At 40.1% G+C, this 20,496-nt stretch overlaps 2 protein-coding genes across 2 annotated transcripts; both read left to right on the top strand.

The window, feature by feature from the left end:
• The first annotated feature begins 1,801 nt into the window (after positions 1-1,801).
• On the top strand, positions 1,802-12,632 carry LOC144715741 (ATP12 protein-like protein). The gene is made up of 4 exons (XM_078590714.1): positions 1,802-2,251; positions 2,845-3,019; positions 11,910-12,187; positions 12,272-12,632. Exons 1-4 carry the CDS (start codon positions 1,877-1,879, stop codon positions 12,377-12,379), a joined length of 936 nt encoding a protein of 311 aa, XP_078446840.1. The 5' UTR covers positions 1,802-1,876; the 3' UTR covers positions 12,380-12,632.
• A 2,164-nt stretch (positions 12,633-14,796) lies between these two features.
• On the top strand, positions 14,797-20,275 carry LOC144715683 (Ubiquitin-associated (UBA) protein). Its single transcript, XM_078590649.1, has 8 exons — positions 14,797-15,081; positions 15,186-15,286; positions 16,184-16,324; positions 16,483-16,549; positions 17,273-17,424; positions 17,899-18,000; positions 19,020-19,139; positions 19,938-20,275. Exons 1-8 carry the CDS (start codon positions 15,057-15,059, stop codon positions 20,097-20,099), a joined length of 870 nt encoding a protein of 289 aa, XP_078446775.1. The 5' UTR covers positions 14,797-15,056; the 3' UTR covers positions 20,100-20,275.
• The last annotated feature ends 221 nt before the right edge of the window (positions 20,276-20,496 follow it).

Here is a 20,496-nt window from a genome sequence, read left to right as displayed (position 1 = left end):
ATTTATTCGAAAATCACTTTTCTCTACATCATTTATTATCATGGATATTTTTGACATATAAAAAATTGTTTGAACATGGTTTAACCTAGGTGATATTGCATTTCGATGGTTTATAAGAAAGAATAACTTGGACCATTCGTCAAATCACTAAATATGCAATCTAATTTGCTGCCCCAGATTTGATTCTTCAAGATGAAATAGGCATATGAGATTTGTAATGCGTCCTATTGGCTTAGGGATGAAATATCTGTGTGACTATCAAATGTCATCATGGAATGAGTACTCTGGTCAAAGACTTTGTATCAAAGAGTTGGACCTATGTTTAAGAAGATCCGGTGACACATATCTGAGTGTGCATTCAAGGATAATGTAACTGTAGTCGTGATGATAAAATATTTGACAAACATAACTTAATCAATCTTAGGATTCTGGAGTTTGAATCTCAAGCATCAGATGACATTAGTGACCTCCTACTGGTCATGTTTGATGTTTACAGTTTAAGATGATTGTTTAAGGATTAATAAAAAAGGGGGAAACAAATAAATGGAATGGTTCTTAAGGTGGTTTGATGATGATCTGATGGATTTTGGTTGTCATCTCATGTATCACAGATCTAAAATTTCTTTATGATATCCAAGTCTCCCAACAATTTTTATTTCTCCATTCATCTTGAAACATAAGATGTTCAAATATTATTGGGTGTCATGTCCTGTAGTAGAGGAAAATATAGAGATTTATCCATGCATGGAGTCCGTTTTTCATGTTTTGCTTTGCTCAGACTTGCATTTGGGACGTGGAGTAGAGGTTAGGAGTCTCACAAGTCAAAAAATATTCACTAGTTTCAAAGGGGTAATATCTTAATCTCATCTTCTCCTGATTTGCTGAGGATTTTGAACTTTGCTTATAAATTGAGTGGTCATTGAAGAGAATCGAGCTTCTCGTGAAGCAGTTACAAGAATGGGGGTAGAAGAAAAGGAGAAGAGAGAAAACAGAGTAGTTGGAAATCTTGATGTTTAATCCATAGAATCTTTAGTTTAACAATGTGTTCTTATTTATATTGTAAAATAGTAGCTGTTATATAATCGGTTTCTATGTTTTAATCATAGCCATTATAACAGAATATAACGGCTATAATTAAACAAATTCTATTCGTTGGATCTTCCCTATCTATGTTTTACCCTAACGGCTATATTTAATCCTATCTATATTTAATCCTAGCAATCTATATTTAAACTTATATTTAATCCTATTCACTATTTCCTCTAACGAGTATAGGGGTACGTGGCTTCATGTACTAGCTAGTTATTATGTTTAATCCTATTGGCCCATACCTGGTCATCCGAAGACCTTCACTCGCCTTGAACGGAACTGGGAGTATGAACGGAGTTGGAAACTCCGTTATTAGTCATATCTTATAATTTTTTAGAAACATATTGTTTCTAAATTTAATGTGTTGTTTTTCCTCCATTCTCTTCCTAACCTAATCCAATTTATCCTCTCTCTTAATCTCCAAAAGCCATTCATATCAATATCCTCTTCTTCTTTTCATTAAATTCACTCAAGAGAATTTTCTAATCCAAGGTCTCTTATCCCAATCCTTGACGTTCCCAACTAACCCATTTTGAAACCAGGTATTTCAATAACAAAAATTGAATAAACTTGAGGTTCCTTCATCTCACCCTAAGTCATTAATCTCCTCAACTCTCAATCACCCATCATTTTTTTTGGCCTTGTTTGGCCTCTGAAACTCTGAAGTTTTCTCCTTTCTCAAAACCCAAGAGCAAAAGTTACAAAAATTAAAGCAGTATAGAGGAAACAAACACTTGCCCACAAACAATTATTCAATCCAGCGATCAAGAAACGAAGAGGGCACACCATGGTGGCTCCTTCAAGGATTCTGCGCCGATACCCAAGTCCCGTGCACATCCTCCCAAAGTCCATCGCTAGATTTGCCCGTTTCACCTCGACCCACATCGCTGATGAGCAAGTTGAAAGCGACGATAAGATATATTTGAAGAGAGAAGATGATAGAACACGAGACAACACCTCGGTGACAATGCCCATGTCGTTCATGACCGGGTCCATCGTGGGTAAGCGATTCTACAAGAAGGTGACGACAAGAATGGCCGACGACGGTAACGGGTGGACTGTCATGCTCGACTATCGGACCCTCAAAACGCCCTCCAAGAGACCGCTAAAGATCCGAAGTCTCGCCCTCGCCAAGGCCATCGCCGCTGAATGGGAGTACCAGGTGGGCGTTTTTGTCGTAATTGCTTGTTATGGAAGTGGTTTGATGAAGATGGTGGCGGGTTATGATGATTGTTTAGTTTGATGGGTTTATGAAGATAGTGGTGAATGTGATGATTGGTGTGTTTGATGGGTTGATTAAGATGGTGGTGGGTTATGATGATTGGTTAGTTTCATGGGTTGCTGAAGATGGTGGTGGGTTATGATGAATGGTTAGTTTGATGAGTTGCTGAAGATAGTGGTAGGTTATGATGATTGCTTTGTTTGATGGGTTGATGAAGATGGTGGCGGGTTATGATGATTGTTTTGTTTGATGAGTTGTTGAAGATGGTGGTGGATGATGATGATTGTTTTGTTTGATGAGATGATGAAGATGGTGGTGGATTATGATGATTGCTTTTTTTGATGAGTTGCTGAAGATGGTGGTGGATTATGACGATTGGTTAGTTTCATGGGTTGATGAAGATGGTGGTGGGTTAGTATGATTGGTTAGTTTGGTGGGTTGATGAAAATGGTGGTGGATCATGGGGATTTTTTTGTTTAACGGGGTGCTGAAGATGGTGGGGGATTATGATGATTGTTTTGTTTGATGGGTAGCATGCAGATGGGATCAGGCCGTTTACGATGCCTCTAATGAAGCTCGCTTGTACTGCTCTTGAGAGAGTTCCTCTCACACGTGCAAAGATTGTGGAGAATTTGATGAGGAAATTCCACCAGGACTTGGTTTTTTGTCGGTCTCCTGGGGATAGTGACTTGAACCGGGGAATTCTTGGTAAGCCTTCCGACTTATCTCGTCTCTTTTCTAGACATTTCTTCAACCTTATTGGATCCATATAGTACATACTCATGTGGGGACTGGTGATCTTATTGCATTCCTTCTTGGAAAATATTGGCAGCATTAGATGGTCTAATTTTTTAGTGAGAAACCAAGAGTCTGAAGTTCATAAAATGAGGTAATTTTTTACTATGTTGTGAACATTCGCGCATAATGGTATGGTTGGCAAGAAAAGATGTATGGGCTCTATTGGACAATGAGCTCATTTTTTTCCCTTTCCATTATTAGCATCTTTATGTTGAAGGCTGGATATCTTTTCTAAATTAAGGTGGAGTTTGTCTTCAACAATGTTGAAGAACTCGCTGTTTAAGAGGGAAAATAGCAACTGAGCTATCGGCTAGAGCTCTGAATTTTTTTCTTTTTGAATGATCAGCTAGAGCTCTGATACTATGCTAAAAGCTATAGTTAAGTCTCCTTCAGGAACCATGCACGCAGTGTGTTGTTTCTGGTATTTGAACCTGCAACCTTGGCCCTGAGGCCATATTGCTGCTTATTCCGTTTTGCTATCAAGCGCGCCTTATGTCTCTCTTTATCTTCATTAGGTTGATACTTAACAGTTAAAAACCAACGACAAATTACAGTTTTCTTTCCTTAGGGGTAGGGGACTAGTGTCCAGGCGTGATTCTTACTCAAAGCATGTACTCCCGTATCTTTGCTGGTCTTCCAATCAAAATATGTGAGCTCTTCAACACATTTGTTAAAATTGGAATGGATCCTACTTTTGATATAAATGCCTGATACTGGACGGACAAGTTACTTGGAGAAACATAGTTCTGAAGTGGATAGTGAGACTTCCTTCCCTCGCCCTCAAGTTGGGTAAGGAGAGGTTACTGTGTAGTTTCCTTTGAATTTTTCTAATGCTTCAGTTATACCTTTGTTAAGCTCCTTGTAACTCTAATAATAACTCCAATATTAATAGAACTTAACAAGTCCAACAGTTCACGTGTCTGAGGAAGATAGAAGAAGATAGGGAGGTAGAGGAATAGGGAGGACGAGAAGCAGGGTTGACAACGCCTCCGAGCAGACGGGGTTGACGACGCCTGGCTCGGCCTGGTGAGCTGCCCTCGTGCAGGAGTGATAGACTGCAACGAGGGAGATCAGATTGGGACCTTCGAATTGGGGAGGGTGCATAGGCACTTACCAGAGTCAAAAGTCCCGTTCTTCCTCCGCCGGTAGGGTTAAGTAGACTCCGCTAATGGGCCCTCCAACGTGGGCCTGGGCCGACGTTCGTAGATGCGATGTCGGATCACATCAACCTTGCATTGATATGCCTTTGATGCAAGAGTCCTGGTAGCCTCAGTAATTAGCATGATGCTGCCCTCCCTATTGGAAGGTTGTTCTGATGGTCAATCCACCACAGTATAGCAGCGCTCCCCCATAATGGGTGGTGGATAAGTGGAGGTTAAGGTATGCCCATTGTCTGGGAAGTCAGAGATTGCCCTGACCAAGTTCTCTGGACAAGAAGTTGTGTCTGCCTCACAGTCTATCAGCTCAGAATCCCCATTCCCTTTGTCCCTGTGGCTAATGACTTTCCTTGCAAGTCTGTAGATCCATAGTAGCATGCCTTCTCATCAAATGTGATGTTTTTGGTGACATAGTACATCTTGTCAAGGGGATCATAACACTGCAGCCTTTCTGTGTCATCGAGTAGCCAAGGAACAGTCACTCTAGGGAACATACGGACAATTTCTTTACAGTGTAGCAATGGTCTTATGCTATACAGTCAATGACCGTTACTGGTAGATTGGATTGCAACCTTACTGATGGGATATGTTTTTCCATTTCCTCAACAGGACTTGCCCCATTTAGGACCTTTGGGATCACTGGTTAATTAAATGAGTACCAATTAACAAGGCCTCACCCAGAGGAAGTCCATGATGGCGAATCGTTAATGCCGCAGTAACTTCAGGTAGCCGTCTGTTTTTTTCTTTCAGCCACCCCGTTTTGTTCGCTGTGTTGACGCAGGATGTCTCATGGATTACCCCTTGATCCTCAAAAAAAGTTTTAATGTCATTCATGTAAAATTTTTCATTGTTCGATCCAAAGTGCTTGATCCCTTAGTCGAATCATTATAAGATCATTTTGAAGAAACTAACTATGGTTTGGGTAGACTGGTTTGTGGGTCATTAATTTGACCCAAGTCATCCGCAAACAATCATGGATAAAGGAAATATACCGTGCCCTTCTAGGAGGGAGGACCCTAGACTTCACTGTGAGCTTGATGAAATCCACAAATCTACATAAAATGAGAAAGAGATTGATGAAATCCATGGGGGCACCTAAAACAGGTACACTGCTCTCTGACAAGTGTCACAAGAAAATCAAAGTTTTTAAGTACATGAGACAGCTAAGGAACTAAACATGGCAAGGTAGGAAATGCCCAGTTCCCAGGCTGATGGTGTTATAAAATTGGCTTCTAAGTTCTGGGAACAGTACTGCAGAGAGCTGCTGGGTTCTGTGGCAGCTCTTCCATGGCCTGCCGTTCCACCAGATAATACAGACCCAGCCTCTCTTCAATGAGGAGCACAGTTTGCTGTCACGTTTTCTGGTTCCAAAAAGAGAGCCAGTCTTAGTGACTTTCTTAATCAACCAAAAGAAATTAAATTAGCTGATAGATGTGGGACATGAGGGACGTGTTCAAACCTCTCAATTCAATGAATCAGAGTTGTACCAAAACCAGTAATAGGAACCAAGTTTCTATCAGCTGTGAGTACATTCTTATCCTGAGAGGAGGGAGTATAATGAATAAAAAGTTTCTTGGTAGGAGTCATATGGTCTGTGGCATTTGAGGAGTAAATTTTAGAATTGTAAGAACCACAATATTTTCCCTTTTCTGTGGTGAGGTTGTCTGTGGGTCCCATTGGTAGGGACCACAGATCGCCCTTCTGGACAGTATGAGGAGACATCAATTTAGTAAGTTGAGTAGTGAGCTTGTAAGAGCTTGAGAAGGGGCACCTATGGAGGTAGCAGTCAGGAGCTGTTGTAGGTGGTCCAGTTCCTCATGCAGCTTTGCCACGTCCTCAGCCGAAGAGCAATCAAGGAGGGTCCAGAGATGGATGGGCCTGTGGAGGTGCCATAAAAGGATGGGCCATCACCTTTGAGAAATCCCTGGGCATACCTTGTGACTGAACAAACGTCCAGACAGACCCTTCTCCATTTTGCCTAATGAAGGCTTTCCTCTGCCCAAGTTGAGGTTTATCATGTAGTTTCCTGCATGTTTTTGAACATGACTATTTTTCTGATAAGAGCTCCACAGTTTGGCCTTGGGGTTGTCCATGGGGTTGACAACTCCCGTGGTTGAGAAGAAGTCTGGCCCTGTGAGGAGGGTTTGTGACTAATGGATTTGGAGCTGAAACTGGTGGTCACCCGGGTGAAGTCAGGACCGCTCAGAGAGTTTAATCAGCTTTCCTCTATTATGTTCATCTTCACAGCTTCTACAACGGGGGTAGTACTCTCTTTGTTGAGCAGCCTTGTCTTCAAGGTGTGCACCCTCAGCGCACCTGCCGGTCAGTCGTACCACATGCCCTGACGTCCACCATGCAGCACCTCGTGCTCAGAGCCCATCCTTAACAGTCCACACACCTCCAGCACACATGATGTCACATCTTCCACTTTTGTACTTGCCAGCGGCACCCAGCTCGGTGCCTCAAACAATGGCACCCGTGTGCCGCAACATCACCCGCAGGGACACACCACAGTTCCTGTATCCATCTCGGCCCTTCCGCGCGCCACGGCCTCAGTCACTACAGAGCCCACGCACCTTGGCGTTAATGGTGTCCGGCTCCGCCCTCATGTGGGTAGAAGCTAGTGGGTGCAGTGTGGGCACCGGCAGCCCGTGCCTGACTTCCCCTTAATCCGCCACGTGTGCACGTTGTTGAGCACGAGCACCATGTCGGCCTTGGCTTTAGAGATCAGGGATGGGCTTCACCACCCATGGTGCGTGTTGTGGTTACAGGACAAACTTGGTTTCCGTGATCCTGAGTCCAAGTATCCTGGGTTTCCCCTTGGGCAAGTCCATGGCAGACCGCCCGCGCACTCCATGCAGTTGGCGCACTGGCCTCCATGCGAGAATGCCACATACTTTGGGACCTTACACCTAGCCACAGAAAGGGTTATGGCTGTATAGACAAGCTCTCCCTCAAGAAGGAAAAAATTGCGACAAAAGCCAAGATCACAGATGCAGAGCAGAAACAAACACCTTGTAGGTAACAGAGTCAGAGAGATAGCACCTGTAGAGGAAACTGGGATCTCATATACTTCAAGGGTATTGACTAGTTTTTGGCATAGTTGATTTTGACTATGATGAATACCTTTGGCCCAGTGGCAAAGATGAATATGATAAGGATAATTATTTCCCTTGCCGCTATCTAGATGCGATATCTATGCCAATTGGACGTCAATATTGCTTTCCCACATTGACTTTCGGAGGAAGAAATCTATATGCATATTCCCCCTAGATTCAAAAATGGCCTAAACAGCCACTTGGCCTGCAGATTAAACAAGGTTTTATATGCTCTCAAAAAATCTCCGAGGGCTTGGTTTGGAGAGTTGACCAAAACTATAATGTCAATGGACTATATGCATAGTAATGGGGACCACAATTTGATTTTAGATCATACTTTCAAAGGAATAGGCTTATTACTATTATATGTTGACAATATGATTTTTACAAGGGACTGTCAATAGGAAATTCTGGTGGATGAACAACTCGCTAAGGAGTTTTAAATCAAATAGCTGGGTATTGTTTATGCTTAGAAGTGGCCTACTTACCTCAAGGCATAGTTCTCTCCCAGCTGAAGCATACTTCGGACTTGTTAAAGGAAACAGGTTAGCTAGTGTAAACCACCGCTGACGCCAATTGATCCAAACCATAATCTAGGCCTTGGGCTGGAAAGCGGCCCAGTTGATAAAGGGAATCATCAACTATTGATATGTTAATTGATATACCTAACTCACACTTGGCCATATATTTCCTACACTGTTGGATTGGCTAGTCCATTCATGCAGAATCCCAGTGAAGTACATGAATGTGCAGTATGTCTCATATCTAGACATGGTCGTTCTGTTCTTTTTGTGCGAATCGTTCGTTCTGTTCGGTTTTCTGAACAGAACAAAAACAAATTCGAACAGAACATCGCACAGACCTGTGTGCAATTCTTTTGTTTGCGTTGTGCGAATTTTGTTCTAGTTTTGTGCGAATTTGTGTGAATGTGATAGGATCCGAGAGCAATATTGATTCGGACAAAACGCCGTTCGGTCCAAGATAGCCAGATATGGAAATGTAGAATCAAGAAAACCACAGAATGGGATAGTGTTCCACCAGAGGTGGGAATTGTCTGATACAATTGAGAAATGAGAAGATATCAAACCAGGATCTCTCGATCCGAAATCTGGACGCAGGCCTCTCCTGCTCTCCAGCCCTCCCGCGCGCTGACGGGCCTTTGACTTTTCTTGAATCTCGATACCCCTTTTGCTGGCGTCCTCCTTTATTTATAGCGTGGCATGACTAGAGCGGTTGCCCCTTCTCCTTTTATAAGTTCTTGGAAAGAACTTATCAGAATGTGCGAATTTTGTTCGTTTTTGGCAAAAAAAAAGAACAGAACAAAGAACAAGGCCCTGTGCGGTTCTTTTGTGTGAATTTTTTGTTCGTTTAAAACGAACAGAACAGAACGACCATGTCTACTCATATCTGTAGGGAACATAGTGAATTGAATAGTTTTTAAACCGATAGATAATAATAACCCGGAAGTTTACACTAATGCTTTTTATGCAGATAATATTGTTGAGCAACAGTCCCACTTCAGTGTACTGATTTTTTTAAACCACTTCAGGGTACTGTGCAGTTCTTTGGGTAATCTCGTTTCGTGGAAGAGGAAGAAGCAGACTGTGATATTGTGATGTAGTACGGAGGCAGAGCTTCGGGTGCTAGCTCTTGGCATCTGTGAATCTTTGTGGATCAAGCATCTGCTCGAGGAACTCCAGATAACTTATACCAAGCCAATCATGCTGATTTGTGACAATAATTCACTTAGACAGTTGAATCATGTAGAAGTTGAGTGACACTTAATCAAGTAGAAACTGAAGGGTGGCATGATTTGTACCTATCACGTCAACTCTGGAGAACAATGTGATGATCTTCTCACAAAGGGAATCCACAGACCTTCGCTGAAGCAGCTTGTCTTCATTCCCATGTTGAGGGGAATATTAGAATCCAGAAAATTCACTCTTTTTTTTTTACCTGTATCAAAGGCAGCAAGGGGCCAAACGCCCCTCTGAATTTTCGGCCCCTGAAGGGGGCTAAACTGATACGGTTCTTCCACGCACATCCATGCGACGGAAGAAATATGCCAGGCCCACTCGTGCGGAGCTGCGCACGGGAGATGATTATAGACAAGATTCGATGCTGTAAATAAGGTGGGAAGATGGAACAAGGGGAACAAAACAGACTTTCTTGGAGGGAGCTGGCGGAGATCTGAAGCTCCAGTTTGGCTGGTTAGCTGATAGGATCCCGCCGAAGATCTCAAAGAATCAGCAATCAAGAATTTCCCAAGAATTAGATCAACTCATGAAATAGTGGTTGCGCTCAAGAAAATCCCTCCCAAATTCGTGTTATAGAGAGAGGGAGTAGGATAGAAGGGAGAACGTCTTGGAATAGGTAGTGAAGAATAGAATGAAACAGAATCAAGAAGAAGAACACAATGGATCGAGGCCGGATCGGCCCTTCCCTCTGGCACGGAGGATCTCCCGCCAGCCCCTCGCCCTTGCGATAGAATACTCTGCTCGATGCCTCTTCTCTTCGCTTCCTCTTTATTTATAACCTTCCTTCCCGTCAATTTATTCAAATCTTCGCACGTGCCTCTAGTGACCCGTACGTGTGACGCCCCTTCTTCTTTGGTAAGTCTTCATGAGGTGCTTATCATTAGCAGAGATCCTCCCCTTCCCATCTGGTCTGGTTGTATTTTTCCCTTCTACACTGTATCTTTCTTCCAAGAACTCTATTCCCTGACTCATTGATCAAGTTGTTACCATTTGGAGCAATAATCTTGAATTCTTGGTTCAAGGTCTGTTCAGTATTATCTCTCATTTTTATGGAGCGTAACACAAACCTAGCCCAGCCCGTTAAGTGTTATGCCTCACGGTGCATCATGAGTCATAAGAGAAGGGGGAGACTGATCGAACAGGGGGGAAAAACCCTCATAAGTCTCTGCGTTCCTCCCCCTTAGCATTCTTCTCTGCCGGCTCCACCCTAATCCTCTTCCCTCTTTTCCCCTGTGATATGATCCATAAAAACAAGGGGGTGCATCATGAGTCATAAGAGAAGGGGGAGACTGATCGAACAGGGGGGAAAAACCCTCATAAGTCTCTGCGTTCCTCCCCCTTAGCATTCTTCTCTGCCGGCTCCACCCTAATCCTCTTCCCTCTTTTCCCCTGTGATATGATCCATAAAAACAAATCAAATAGGGCTCTCCTTGTATTTGCGAGAGTCAGAAATATATCAGATTGATTCAATTCCCAGTTAGATCGAGATTGAGTTCCTACAATGAAGACAATGTAGCTTGCAACAGAGAAAGAAAAGAATATCAAACCAGGATCTCGCGACCCCTCTTCTAGACGCAGGCTTCTCCTGCTCTCCAGCCCTTCCTGCGCTCCTTGACAGGACCAGATGCTTCTTGAAAAGAATTTCCTGCTGTGAACTTGTCCCTGTCTTTATTCATAGGGTCGTTGACCCTATTAGTCACCTCGAGCTGATGTGGACCTGACTGTATGTTTAAGTCTCCGTCGTTTATATTTCTTTGAAAAGAACTTATCACCCTGTGGCCACCTCCATCTGATGGCGGGGACGTAGGCATTCACAGCGACACAAGTGAGCCACTGCAACCTCCCAGAGATTTCCATTCCCTACCTTCTATCCTCCCATTTCTGTATAACATATCGCCAACCGTTGACATTGCTTGATTGTGGCATCCCGGTGCGCTCATTGCTGACCAAGAAGGGGGTTCTATCATAACCCTGGTTGTTTATTACTCCTTTTTATACCCATGTTATGTCTAGTGATTTTACTGTTGTAATAACTGAGATTTGGATCTTAGGATCAAAACCCATTATGCACTATAAAGTGCATGTTATCCCGAATGAATAATGTCACCGGTTTATCAGTCATGTTGGTCGAGTGTTTCTCTTGCACATCCATCCACAACTGTGGCTAATCCAGTCTCAGAGCTTCTCCCGAAAAAGGTTTCCGATACTGCAGAAGGTAAAGCACGTGACATTTGCATTGGATTTCTAAGATAGAATTAGGAAACAACTATTGTAGACGCAAACTCTGTTTCGGCTGCAAACTCAGTTTTTAGTGAGTTCCAATTGCTTTGTTTTGAGCTCTTTGAGCTGAACCCAACAAAGAAACTATCAGTTAGATCCTTCGCTCTGGGGATAGTATATGTTAGGATCCTCGACAGGATACTTTTACCATTTGCTGTTAGATTACTTCCCTTTAAATGATTTTAGCCATTCTCAAAGGAGGACAGACAAAAAGTTATTAGATTGGAATCAATTCATCACGAGCGCAGATTGGGGGTCTTGGGATAGTTTACCACAGGATCCCCAATTTCTGTCTGGGGTATTTTTCGTTCTTCACCTTTTGAGTAGTTCCCCTTTAAACATCCATTGCCTTTTCCTGATAAGTCCCTCTGGACCTATAGACACTGTCATCTTCAACCATTTTTTTCTATTATTCTCTCTTCCCTTCCAATATCTTCGATAGAGACCTGCTTAAAGGTATCTAACAGTATCATTATCATGCTCACTTGCGCCTTTTAACTTTGGGCAGAAAAACAAATTGAGAGTCTAGACCCTATTCTCGATTGGGTAGAGTCTGAGTTTGGCTTTAAGCCAGTGGTATATTCAGACTTCTTCGGCGGAAAACAGGCTGATGGTCTTGTGGAAGCTGTCACTAATGTGCTGAAGGCGGCCAAAGACTGTGAACTTGCTGCTGTTGATGCCATGGCAGCGGCTGCTCATTCTCTCATCATCCCTCTTGGCGTTGTTCATGGAAAATTGGACATCCAGCAGGCTATTAAACTGATTCGACTTGAAGAAGATTTGCAGGTTTTAATAGAACTTTGAATTTCAGCTTGATGGTTTTTTGGGTTTGATTACTGTTCTTGAGCTTCTTTGGCGATTCAATTTCAGGTTGACAAATGGGGTCTTGTGGAAGGGGGGCATGATGTTGATATTGCTGATCTTCATGTTCAGATATCTTCTGCAGCAGTATTTCTATCTCTTTCGCAGAGACAATGAGCAGTCTTCCTTTGTTCTACGAACCTCTCTAGCAATTTGCCAAATCTGTTCGAAAACCATGTCTAGCTTTGTTTGTTGCTGTGGACTTTGATTAATTCCCTACAAGGATCCATCCTCAAAATAATATCTGCCGGTCATTTTCATTGGTCAGGATGTATACCCTTAGGCGGTACTCACATTTTCTTTTTGATAATATTGTGATTAACTAGTTATGATGATTATGGGAATAAATATATCTTACTTCTGATTTGAAGTTTTATGCAACTACTGGTTTTCTTGTATTGTCTGCTTTTATTATCTATTTGATCCTCAAAATATTATTTTGTTGATCAAGAATATTTCTTGATTTATTTATTGATCTCTACGTTTATTTTTGTTGTCATCTTTTATTGGCCTCTTGACTTTGGAGCATCTTTGAATGCGGGATATGATCTCAGTTAGATCAAGATCTTCAGTAGGGAAAAGAATACTGAATTGGGTAAATCGACTTCAAAAGAATACTAAATTGGGTAATTCCCAATGTATCTCATACATAACACAGGTAGATACTAATCGAAAAGGAGAACTGAGGATCCCCTCTATGGAGCCCTTTGGACGCGATCTCTCCTGCTGCTCCGTCCTCTCTGTTGTCTTGACCGATCTCGACCAATCCCTGCCTCCTCTTTCTCTCCTGTGCTTTATTAAAAGGATTTCCACATAAACAAGCTCACCCCTTCTCTTGTGTTCTCAGTTATTGAAAATATCATATCAGCGTCTCAGTTTGATGGCTTCATAAGATGAACAAAACATAGGAAAACTATAATGTTTTATTTTCTAGCTACCTAAATCAAAGGGTAGTATTTGTCAATTTTAAAAATTGGATATAATTTTATTAGAAATTCCTCTTGATTCAAAATGGGATGCCTAATATACTTATTCTCTAGTTTAAGTTAGTTTCTTATGTATGCTGAGGTTTGGTAACATTTATATTTACAAACGTGTGTGAATTTTGCTGCGATATTCCATTAAATGTTAATTTTTTTGGTGGAACAATTTTCAGAAAATCGTTTGTAAATGATTAAAAATATTACTAACCAACATAGATCATTGGAAGTTAGGCAATACTTGAGCAAGGATCAGTTGATGATATCAAGTGGAGTAGCTTATCAATGAACGACATGGAGTACCATGGGAGGTATAAGATCTCATGAAACCAAATTGAAGAATTTATTTTCTTGTTATTTGATTTTTGGTAAAATAGGTGATATTACCTTAATCAACAGCGAGTTATGCCTCTAAGTTGATGGATACTCGTTCTCTAGAAAAGAAAGATAATATAATTACAAAAGCATGCTTAACCTTTGACTTTTTCATGTACTACCTAAAAGTAGATATATTTTCAGGTTGATAATTTTATGAAAGGATATATTTTTGTATCATCTACTTCTATCTTACACTGAATTTCTTTCCTACCTTGTCAATGTCTTACATTATCATAAACTCTGTACCCAACAGAAAATCATATCAATGGGTCATCTCCCATTTTCTCATTTTATATATACTCAAGATGAACTCAGTTTCTAGTGTATTCGTCTTTGGTGATAGAATTAAATTTCACTTAATGAATATTTATGCAGACCATGAACTCTCCAAGAGCTAAATCGAGTAAGAAAAGGTCAGACAATCATCAAGGCATAGTCAACATCATCATACGAAGGCCATTAATTCTAAACATCACTCTCAAAAGCAATACACCATTGTGATTTTTAGTTTACAAAAGTATTGCTTTAATTTCTAGAGTTTTTCATGTTCATCTTTTAGAAGTCTCTGTCTCTCTGATATGCTTATGCAGATCCTAATTTAAATAGACCAGCAAAACTAATATGAGTTATATAACATGATATCACATTTAATCCTCAATAGGCAGACAAATCCCTGCGGTAAATTAATATTTATTGACCCCCAAGTGTTATGGCAGGATGATAAAACCTCACAACTTACAAATTAAGGAAAAAATGAATCCTCTTTTTCTACATAGCTAAAAATGACAATGAAAACTTAAGTTCCTATGATATGATATTGTCAGATAATTAAAACAGTCAAAATTTCAGAAATAATGTAGTGTGGCTAATATTTTACACTTTCCAAAATTCACCCTATCATATTTATGATCTCTGCTAGGTTCAAGCGTAATCACAAAAAATAAATAAGTCAAAACATGTGAGTGTAAAACTCTGAATGTGGTTAATTTATACTTTAACATACCCAGAAGTCAAGTAATTTTTTTTAACTTTCAATAAAAAGAATTTACATTCTAAATGCTTCAGAATTAAATTATCCAAGTACAAAATTTATCAAATTTGTTTTTTTTTAAAGAAATCAAGTTGTTTGTTTAATTATGCTTTAAACTGTAGTTATTAGCCCCTTCATATTCGATGTAACTGTTCTCCTTGGAGAAAGCTTTGATCGCCGGTGAAATCCGGAGGGATGCCGATTTCTGGGCATAACCTGTAGAAAGATCGACACTTTCCTTCTAGAAATTCACCTCGTCGCCAACCCTCGAAACCCGTTGACCGAGAGGACTTGCAGAGGGATTCTGGTGAGTTTCTCCGCGTTTCGATCGATCGTTCAAAGACCGGTGTTCGTGGGTAAGGGCGAGATTTCTTTGGCGAAATCGGCCTACCCATCAAATTTGAGGATGAGTGGGGGGACTTCTGGTTTCCGTAAGTGCCAATTCTTTCGAGAAACTTGTTAATTTGGATTTACTTCTGAATAAATCTGTCATCTTTTAATGATTCTCGTTCATGGGGATCTGTGAATTTCATAGATAATGCTCCTTTCACGCGGGCGGTAGTCTTCGCCTGCGCTGTCACCACTGTTCTGTTTGGGGTTCAAGGGCGTTCTTCGACAATTGGGCTTTCGTATCAGGTTTTCTCATGTCCTGGATTGCTGTCTCGTTTTTTTTTTCCTTTGATTTGTTCTCTGTTTTTTCTTTCTATATTTTATTCTGCAACGCTAGTTGTTGCATGTTTTTTATTTCTTTGTTGATTAAATTGAGGATCCATGTATGAAAAATTTTCCATGTCTCTATGGAGGTCGCATTATGATCCCTGACTTTAGTTTCATATATTAATTTGCTCGCAGTAGCGCACACTTATCGTTTTGTGTTGCTCTTCGCGCATCTAGGCTGACAAAGTTGCGTACAGATTCTTCACCGCCAAAACTATCTTATGTCCTAGTTAGCTTAAACTAATATGTTTTATTAGTTTGAATTAATTCAAATTTAACCTTATTGAAATGTTTGGGTGTTCCTTTTTTGCTGTGAATGTCGGTCATTTATTTAAGTTTTTTGCCATGAATCTCAGTAGGTTTTGACATCAAAGATGACTAATCATCAAATCTTGGTCGCATCAATTAGTTGATGATGTCTCGTCTTTCGCATATGCGACAAGATTCAAGGATGATGAGGAAGAATTGGTCATTGGCCATCAACCCCTGTTCGTCATCAATGATGATAACGATGAGCAGATGATAATTTCATCGGCATCCATTGATGACTATTTCCACACTGTCATAAAATTCATCAGAGTCACCCATGGGATCATATTTATTTATCACATTGGGAAGGTCACTGATTTTGTGCGATCTCCCCAATTTTTCTTCCAAAAAAAAGCCGATCGTGGATGAAAATGGTGATAACAAAATGTGGCGTTGACGGCCATCCTAATTCTCGTTCTAGAAATGTTAATCTCAATGAAGGAAGTATGAAGTTTATGCGTTTTTTGCTTTTGAGGAATTGAGTTATTGTTGAATTTAATTTTGCAGGATGTCTTCAAAAACTTTTATTTATGGAAGTTGTTCGCATCCATTCTTGGCTTCTCGTCAACTCCTGAACTGGTCTTCGGACTTTGCTTACTCTACTACTTCAGGGTATTCGAGCGACAGATTGGCTCCAATAAGTATTCCGTAAGTCAATGTGTATTTTTCCATGTTATCAATATGTTGCTAGAAAATTAAGAACTTGGTTTTTTTCCTTAGACTGTTGAAGATCTTGGTTTAATATTCTGATCAAATCTATCTTATACTCAGACCTGGATGTTCAAATACAGTATATTGTTGTGCAGGTGTTTGCCATATTCTCTGTCACAGTTTCGTCGTTATTTCAGATTATCACTCTATCTGTGCTAAAAGGTAAAGGAAACGGTCATGTCAATTTTGATTCTTCAATATTTATTTTTGTATTTTTGCCAATACTTTATCTCGGTAATTGTTGTAAAATTCCGTAAGATGATTATTTTATTTTTTTATAAGAGGCTTCTTATGATGCTAGAAAATGTGACATCATATGATTCTATAGTCTTATAAAAAAATTGTTTCTTTTATGTTTGTGGAGAGAGAATGTGGTTTCCTTTTAATATTAAAGGAGAATCTGGATTGAAGGATAACTCATTGTTGGAATTGCGTTGTCAATTATTCCGAGTGGTTTATTTTCTTCTTTTGTTTTCCAGGGTTACTTTTAACCCAGGAGGCGTTATTCATCTAGTTGCCGATTGATAATGAACTTCAATTGACTAATTTACTACTATCTCTTCAATATCGTCGTAGAAATCAATTCTTTTTTCAAACGGAAAATGCTGCCTTTCTTTTCAATGATTACAAACTAGTAGAAGATGTTAGTTCTCTTCTTTCTTTTGATGCATCGCTATTCTTTTGTGTTCAAAATCCTTCTCTCTTTCCTTAAATATATTCGTGTTTTCCTCCATGATGTTAACTATTTTGGCATGGGATGAAATATTTATCAATTTCTTGGAAAAAAAGCCAAGATATTAATCATTTCCATCTATCTATTAGAAAAATAAAACACTGAAAATTTATTATCCAGAAACTTATAATACCGAATATTGATTTTTGCAGACCCCAATTTATCTACTTTGGCATCTGGGCCCTATGGTGTTATATTCGCTTCCTTTGTCCCTTTTTACTTTGATATTCCGGTTTCATCAAGATTTCGCATCTTTGGTGTTCAGCTGACTGACAAGTCATTCGTATATTTGGCTGGTGCTCAGGTTAGTTTACTTTCTTCTAATTCTTTGATATCATTGCTGCTACTGAACTAGGGTTGGCAGACGATGATGAATTTGTCATTGTCATCACCATCCATGTTTGGGATTGGACGAATGACAAAGATGATGACAATTTGTCATTGTCATCGTTTACAATTGTTGGTCAATGATAATGAATTCACCATCGTCGACGATATTTGGGCTTGCACAAGTGACGATGTTGATGACAACTTTGTCGTTATCATCCACCATGGTTTGCAGATGATGATGGATTCAACATCGTCATCCCCAAATCTTGTCATGATCATCATCATCCATGTTTGAGCTTGGACGAATATTTTTGATAATGACGATTTGACATAGCATCATCCACTCACTATTGTCATCATGACTCCAAACCCAATTTCTGATATTCATCTCGACCCTACCTCATCTATATACATTTATTTTTCTGTTTTAACAAGATCATGCTCGCAGCTCCTATTATTTTCCTGGAAGCATTCACTTCTGCCTGGTTTATGTGGAATCATTGCCGGCGCCATCTACCGTTTCAATTTGTTTGGGATCCGGAGGATCAAGGTTTAACTAAAATTTTCTTTTGTTTTCTATTTTTATGATCTCCATTAGTGGTTCTGCACAAAAGGGTCGGAATCAGTTGGTTGGGCGGGGTCGGCCTGTAGACTTGACCCAAAGTCGACCCAACCATTAACCAGGCATTTCAGTTGGGTCGGTTCCTCACTCAATGGGTCAGGTCAGGTCAAGTGATCTTGTCATGTATTTGCGTGAGGGCTCTGCGATGCAAAGAATTCTTCCTTTTTATTTGCATCAATTCTGAAATATATGTTGTATTATGTATACTATATCCAGCTACATCAATATATAGTATTATGTGTACTACATCAATTCTTAATTATCCAGCTAGATCTGGTCGCCTGACCCAACCTACCAACCCAGGCAAAAAAAGGCAGGGTAGACTGGGGTTGGTAACTCAACCCGACCTGTTGACCCAACCCCAGGCCTCTCCCTTGGCTAAGTTGGGTTAGTCAACCCAAGGGTCAGGTTGGCCATCCCAACCAAGCCGTTGAATCCTACTTCCTAGTGAAGATTCAAGTATAATTTTCTGTGCGAAAAGAATTGTCATAAGAAAATGTATCACACCCCTCCATTCGTCAAACATCCCACTTTTTATTTAATTTGAAACTTGAGTCCATCATAATTTTCACATTCTTACCAAAAGAACTGTCCAGTTTATTTTCGCCGGATGCTTTTGCAGAAGCATCTTGGAGTTGAAAATAAACAAGGAAATATGTAATTTTCACATTCCTTGAATATCTGAAGTCCTTGAGTCCATCCTAATTTTCAGATTCTTTCTTTCATTTGAATTTTCTTTCTTCTGTTCTTTGTTTCACAACAGAAGGTTAACAGGTTAAAATGAATCAAATAAATTTAATAAACAAAATGAATTATACAAAATAAACATAGGGTGATGCTAATCAATGAAATAATAATTTTTTAAAAATATTTGTCAAATTTTTCACTCGCCTATTTTTTAAAATTTAATCTAACTTAACACATCTTATCTTCCATTTATTTTTCAGTTCCCAAAATCTGTTGCCTCGTTCTTTTCTCGGTTGACGTTGTCTTCTGGGGCCACTCCTCCAGCATCAGGCAGGAGCATAGTGGGGAGCATCCCTTCTCATTCTAACAGACGAACAGAGGCAAGCCTTCCTCTCTCCAACGTCCATTGTAGATGCCAAGCTCACATAATCTCTCTTCCTGCTTCTCTCTCCTCTACAGGATTTCATCTCACTTGGATTATTTTATCTATAAAAAATACTTCCTCTCTATTATAGCAAATTCAAACATCTGCCTTTTATCCCTCTCCCTCTTTCTTTCTCTTCTGCAGAGGATTTTAGCTCCCTTCCTGCTTTGCTCATATTCAAGTTCTTTTTTATCCCTGGGTTATTTTTATCTTAAAAAAATTCAAGTTTTTTACGATGGGTTATTTTTTTCTGAAATACTGTTGTATCTATTTTAGGGAAGTTAACCCTCTGCTTTTCATCTCTCGCTATGTTTATCACTCCTCTGCAGAGGATTTTGTCTCTCTTTCTGTTTTCGCTCATATTCAAGCTTTTATCTAAAAAATGCTTTCTTTTTATTTTAGATAAGGTAACCCTTTTCTGTTCATCTCTCCTTTGCAGAGCACTTTATCTTTCTTCCTGTTTTGTTCATACGCAAGTTTTTTTACACATTGGTTATTTATACGAAATTTTTTCTTCCTAGTTTAAGGAAGTCAACCCTCCACTTATCATCTCTTCCTACTGTGCTCCCATTCAATAGTTAACCCTTTTTTTCTTTTTACTGGGAAAAAACTTTCTTTCCATTTTTAGGGAAGTCAACTCTCCCTGTTTCTCTCTCCCCTTCAAAAAAATTTATCTATCTTGCTGCTTTGCGCGTTTTCACTTTGTTACCCATGCTTCATTTTCATCTGAAAATAAAATATTTCTATCCTTTAGGTAAGTCAACCCTCTGCGCCGATCTCGGACCCACCAGAGGAATCGATTGCCATGCTCGTGTCCATGGGCTTCGACACAAACGCTGCCAGGCAAGCTTTGATGCAGGCCAGGAACGACCTTAACGCCGCCACAAACATCCTTTTAGAAGCTCATTCCCATTAACCCATGATAGATAAGACAGCATGATAATTCTTTGATGAATTATCTGTCTCAAGAATCTGCGTTCAGTTATATGCCCGCACATAGTTCTTTTAAAACTAATTCTTGCTAAGACTGCCCGAGGTGTAAACCATCAAGCAAAGTTGAAAAATTGATTCATTGATCTGCTGGTTCTGAAAGTTTAGTCTCTCTCTCTCTCTAAATGTCCAACTTCATTCATTAAAAGCTGTTATTGTCAGTTAAACTTCTGTGCCCTTGTAACCCTCAAGATAGGCTTGTTGGACAAATGATGGATTTGGACAGATGGTACAGGACTGAATGACCGTTCATTCAGTGGCCCGTTCGTGGGGTTCATTTTTCATCATCAGTCATTATCACGATTCCATCATCAGTCTCGCTC

This window comes from Wolffia australiana, chromosome 19 (assembly GCF_029677425.1).
Source record: "Wolffia australiana isolate 7733 chromosome 19, ASM2967742v1".
NCBI classification, from domain to species: Eukaryota; Viridiplantae; Streptophyta; class Magnoliopsida; order Alismatales; family Araceae; genus Wolffia; species Wolffia australiana.
The sequence above is the reverse complement of the archived record's forward strand: the minus strand, read 5'-3'. Positions and strand labels throughout refer to the sequence as shown.

What these genes read in the sequence shown, in the direction of transcription:
- LOC144715741 (XM_078590714.1), top strand. Translation starts at nt 1,877, where the DNA reads ATGGTGGCTCCTTCAAGGATTCTGCGCCGATACCCAAGTCCCGTGCAC. An exon ending in CTTGAACCGGGGAATTCTTG is followed by an intron (nt 3,020 to 11,909) that starts GTAAGCCTTCCG and finishes AACTTTGGGCAG; the next exon opens with AAAAACAAATTGAGAGTCTA. An exon ending in GACTTGAAGAAGATTTGCAG is followed by an intron (nt 12,188 to 12,271) that starts GTTTTAATAGAA and finishes ATTCAATTTCAG; the next exon opens with GTTGACAAATGGGGTCTTGT.
- LOC144715683 (XM_078590649.1), top strand. Translation starts at nt 15,057, where the DNA reads ATGAGTGGGGGGACTTCTGGTTTCC. An exon ending in TTGGCTCCAATAAGTATTCC is followed by an intron (nt 16,325 to 16,482) that starts GTAAGTCAATGT and finishes ATTGTTGTGCAG; the next exon opens with GTGTTTGCCATATTCTCTGT. An exon ending in TATATTTGGCTGGTGCTCAG is followed by an intron (nt 17,425 to 17,898) that starts GTTAGTTTACTT and finishes TCATGCTCGCAG; the next exon opens with CTCCTATTATTTTCCTGGAA.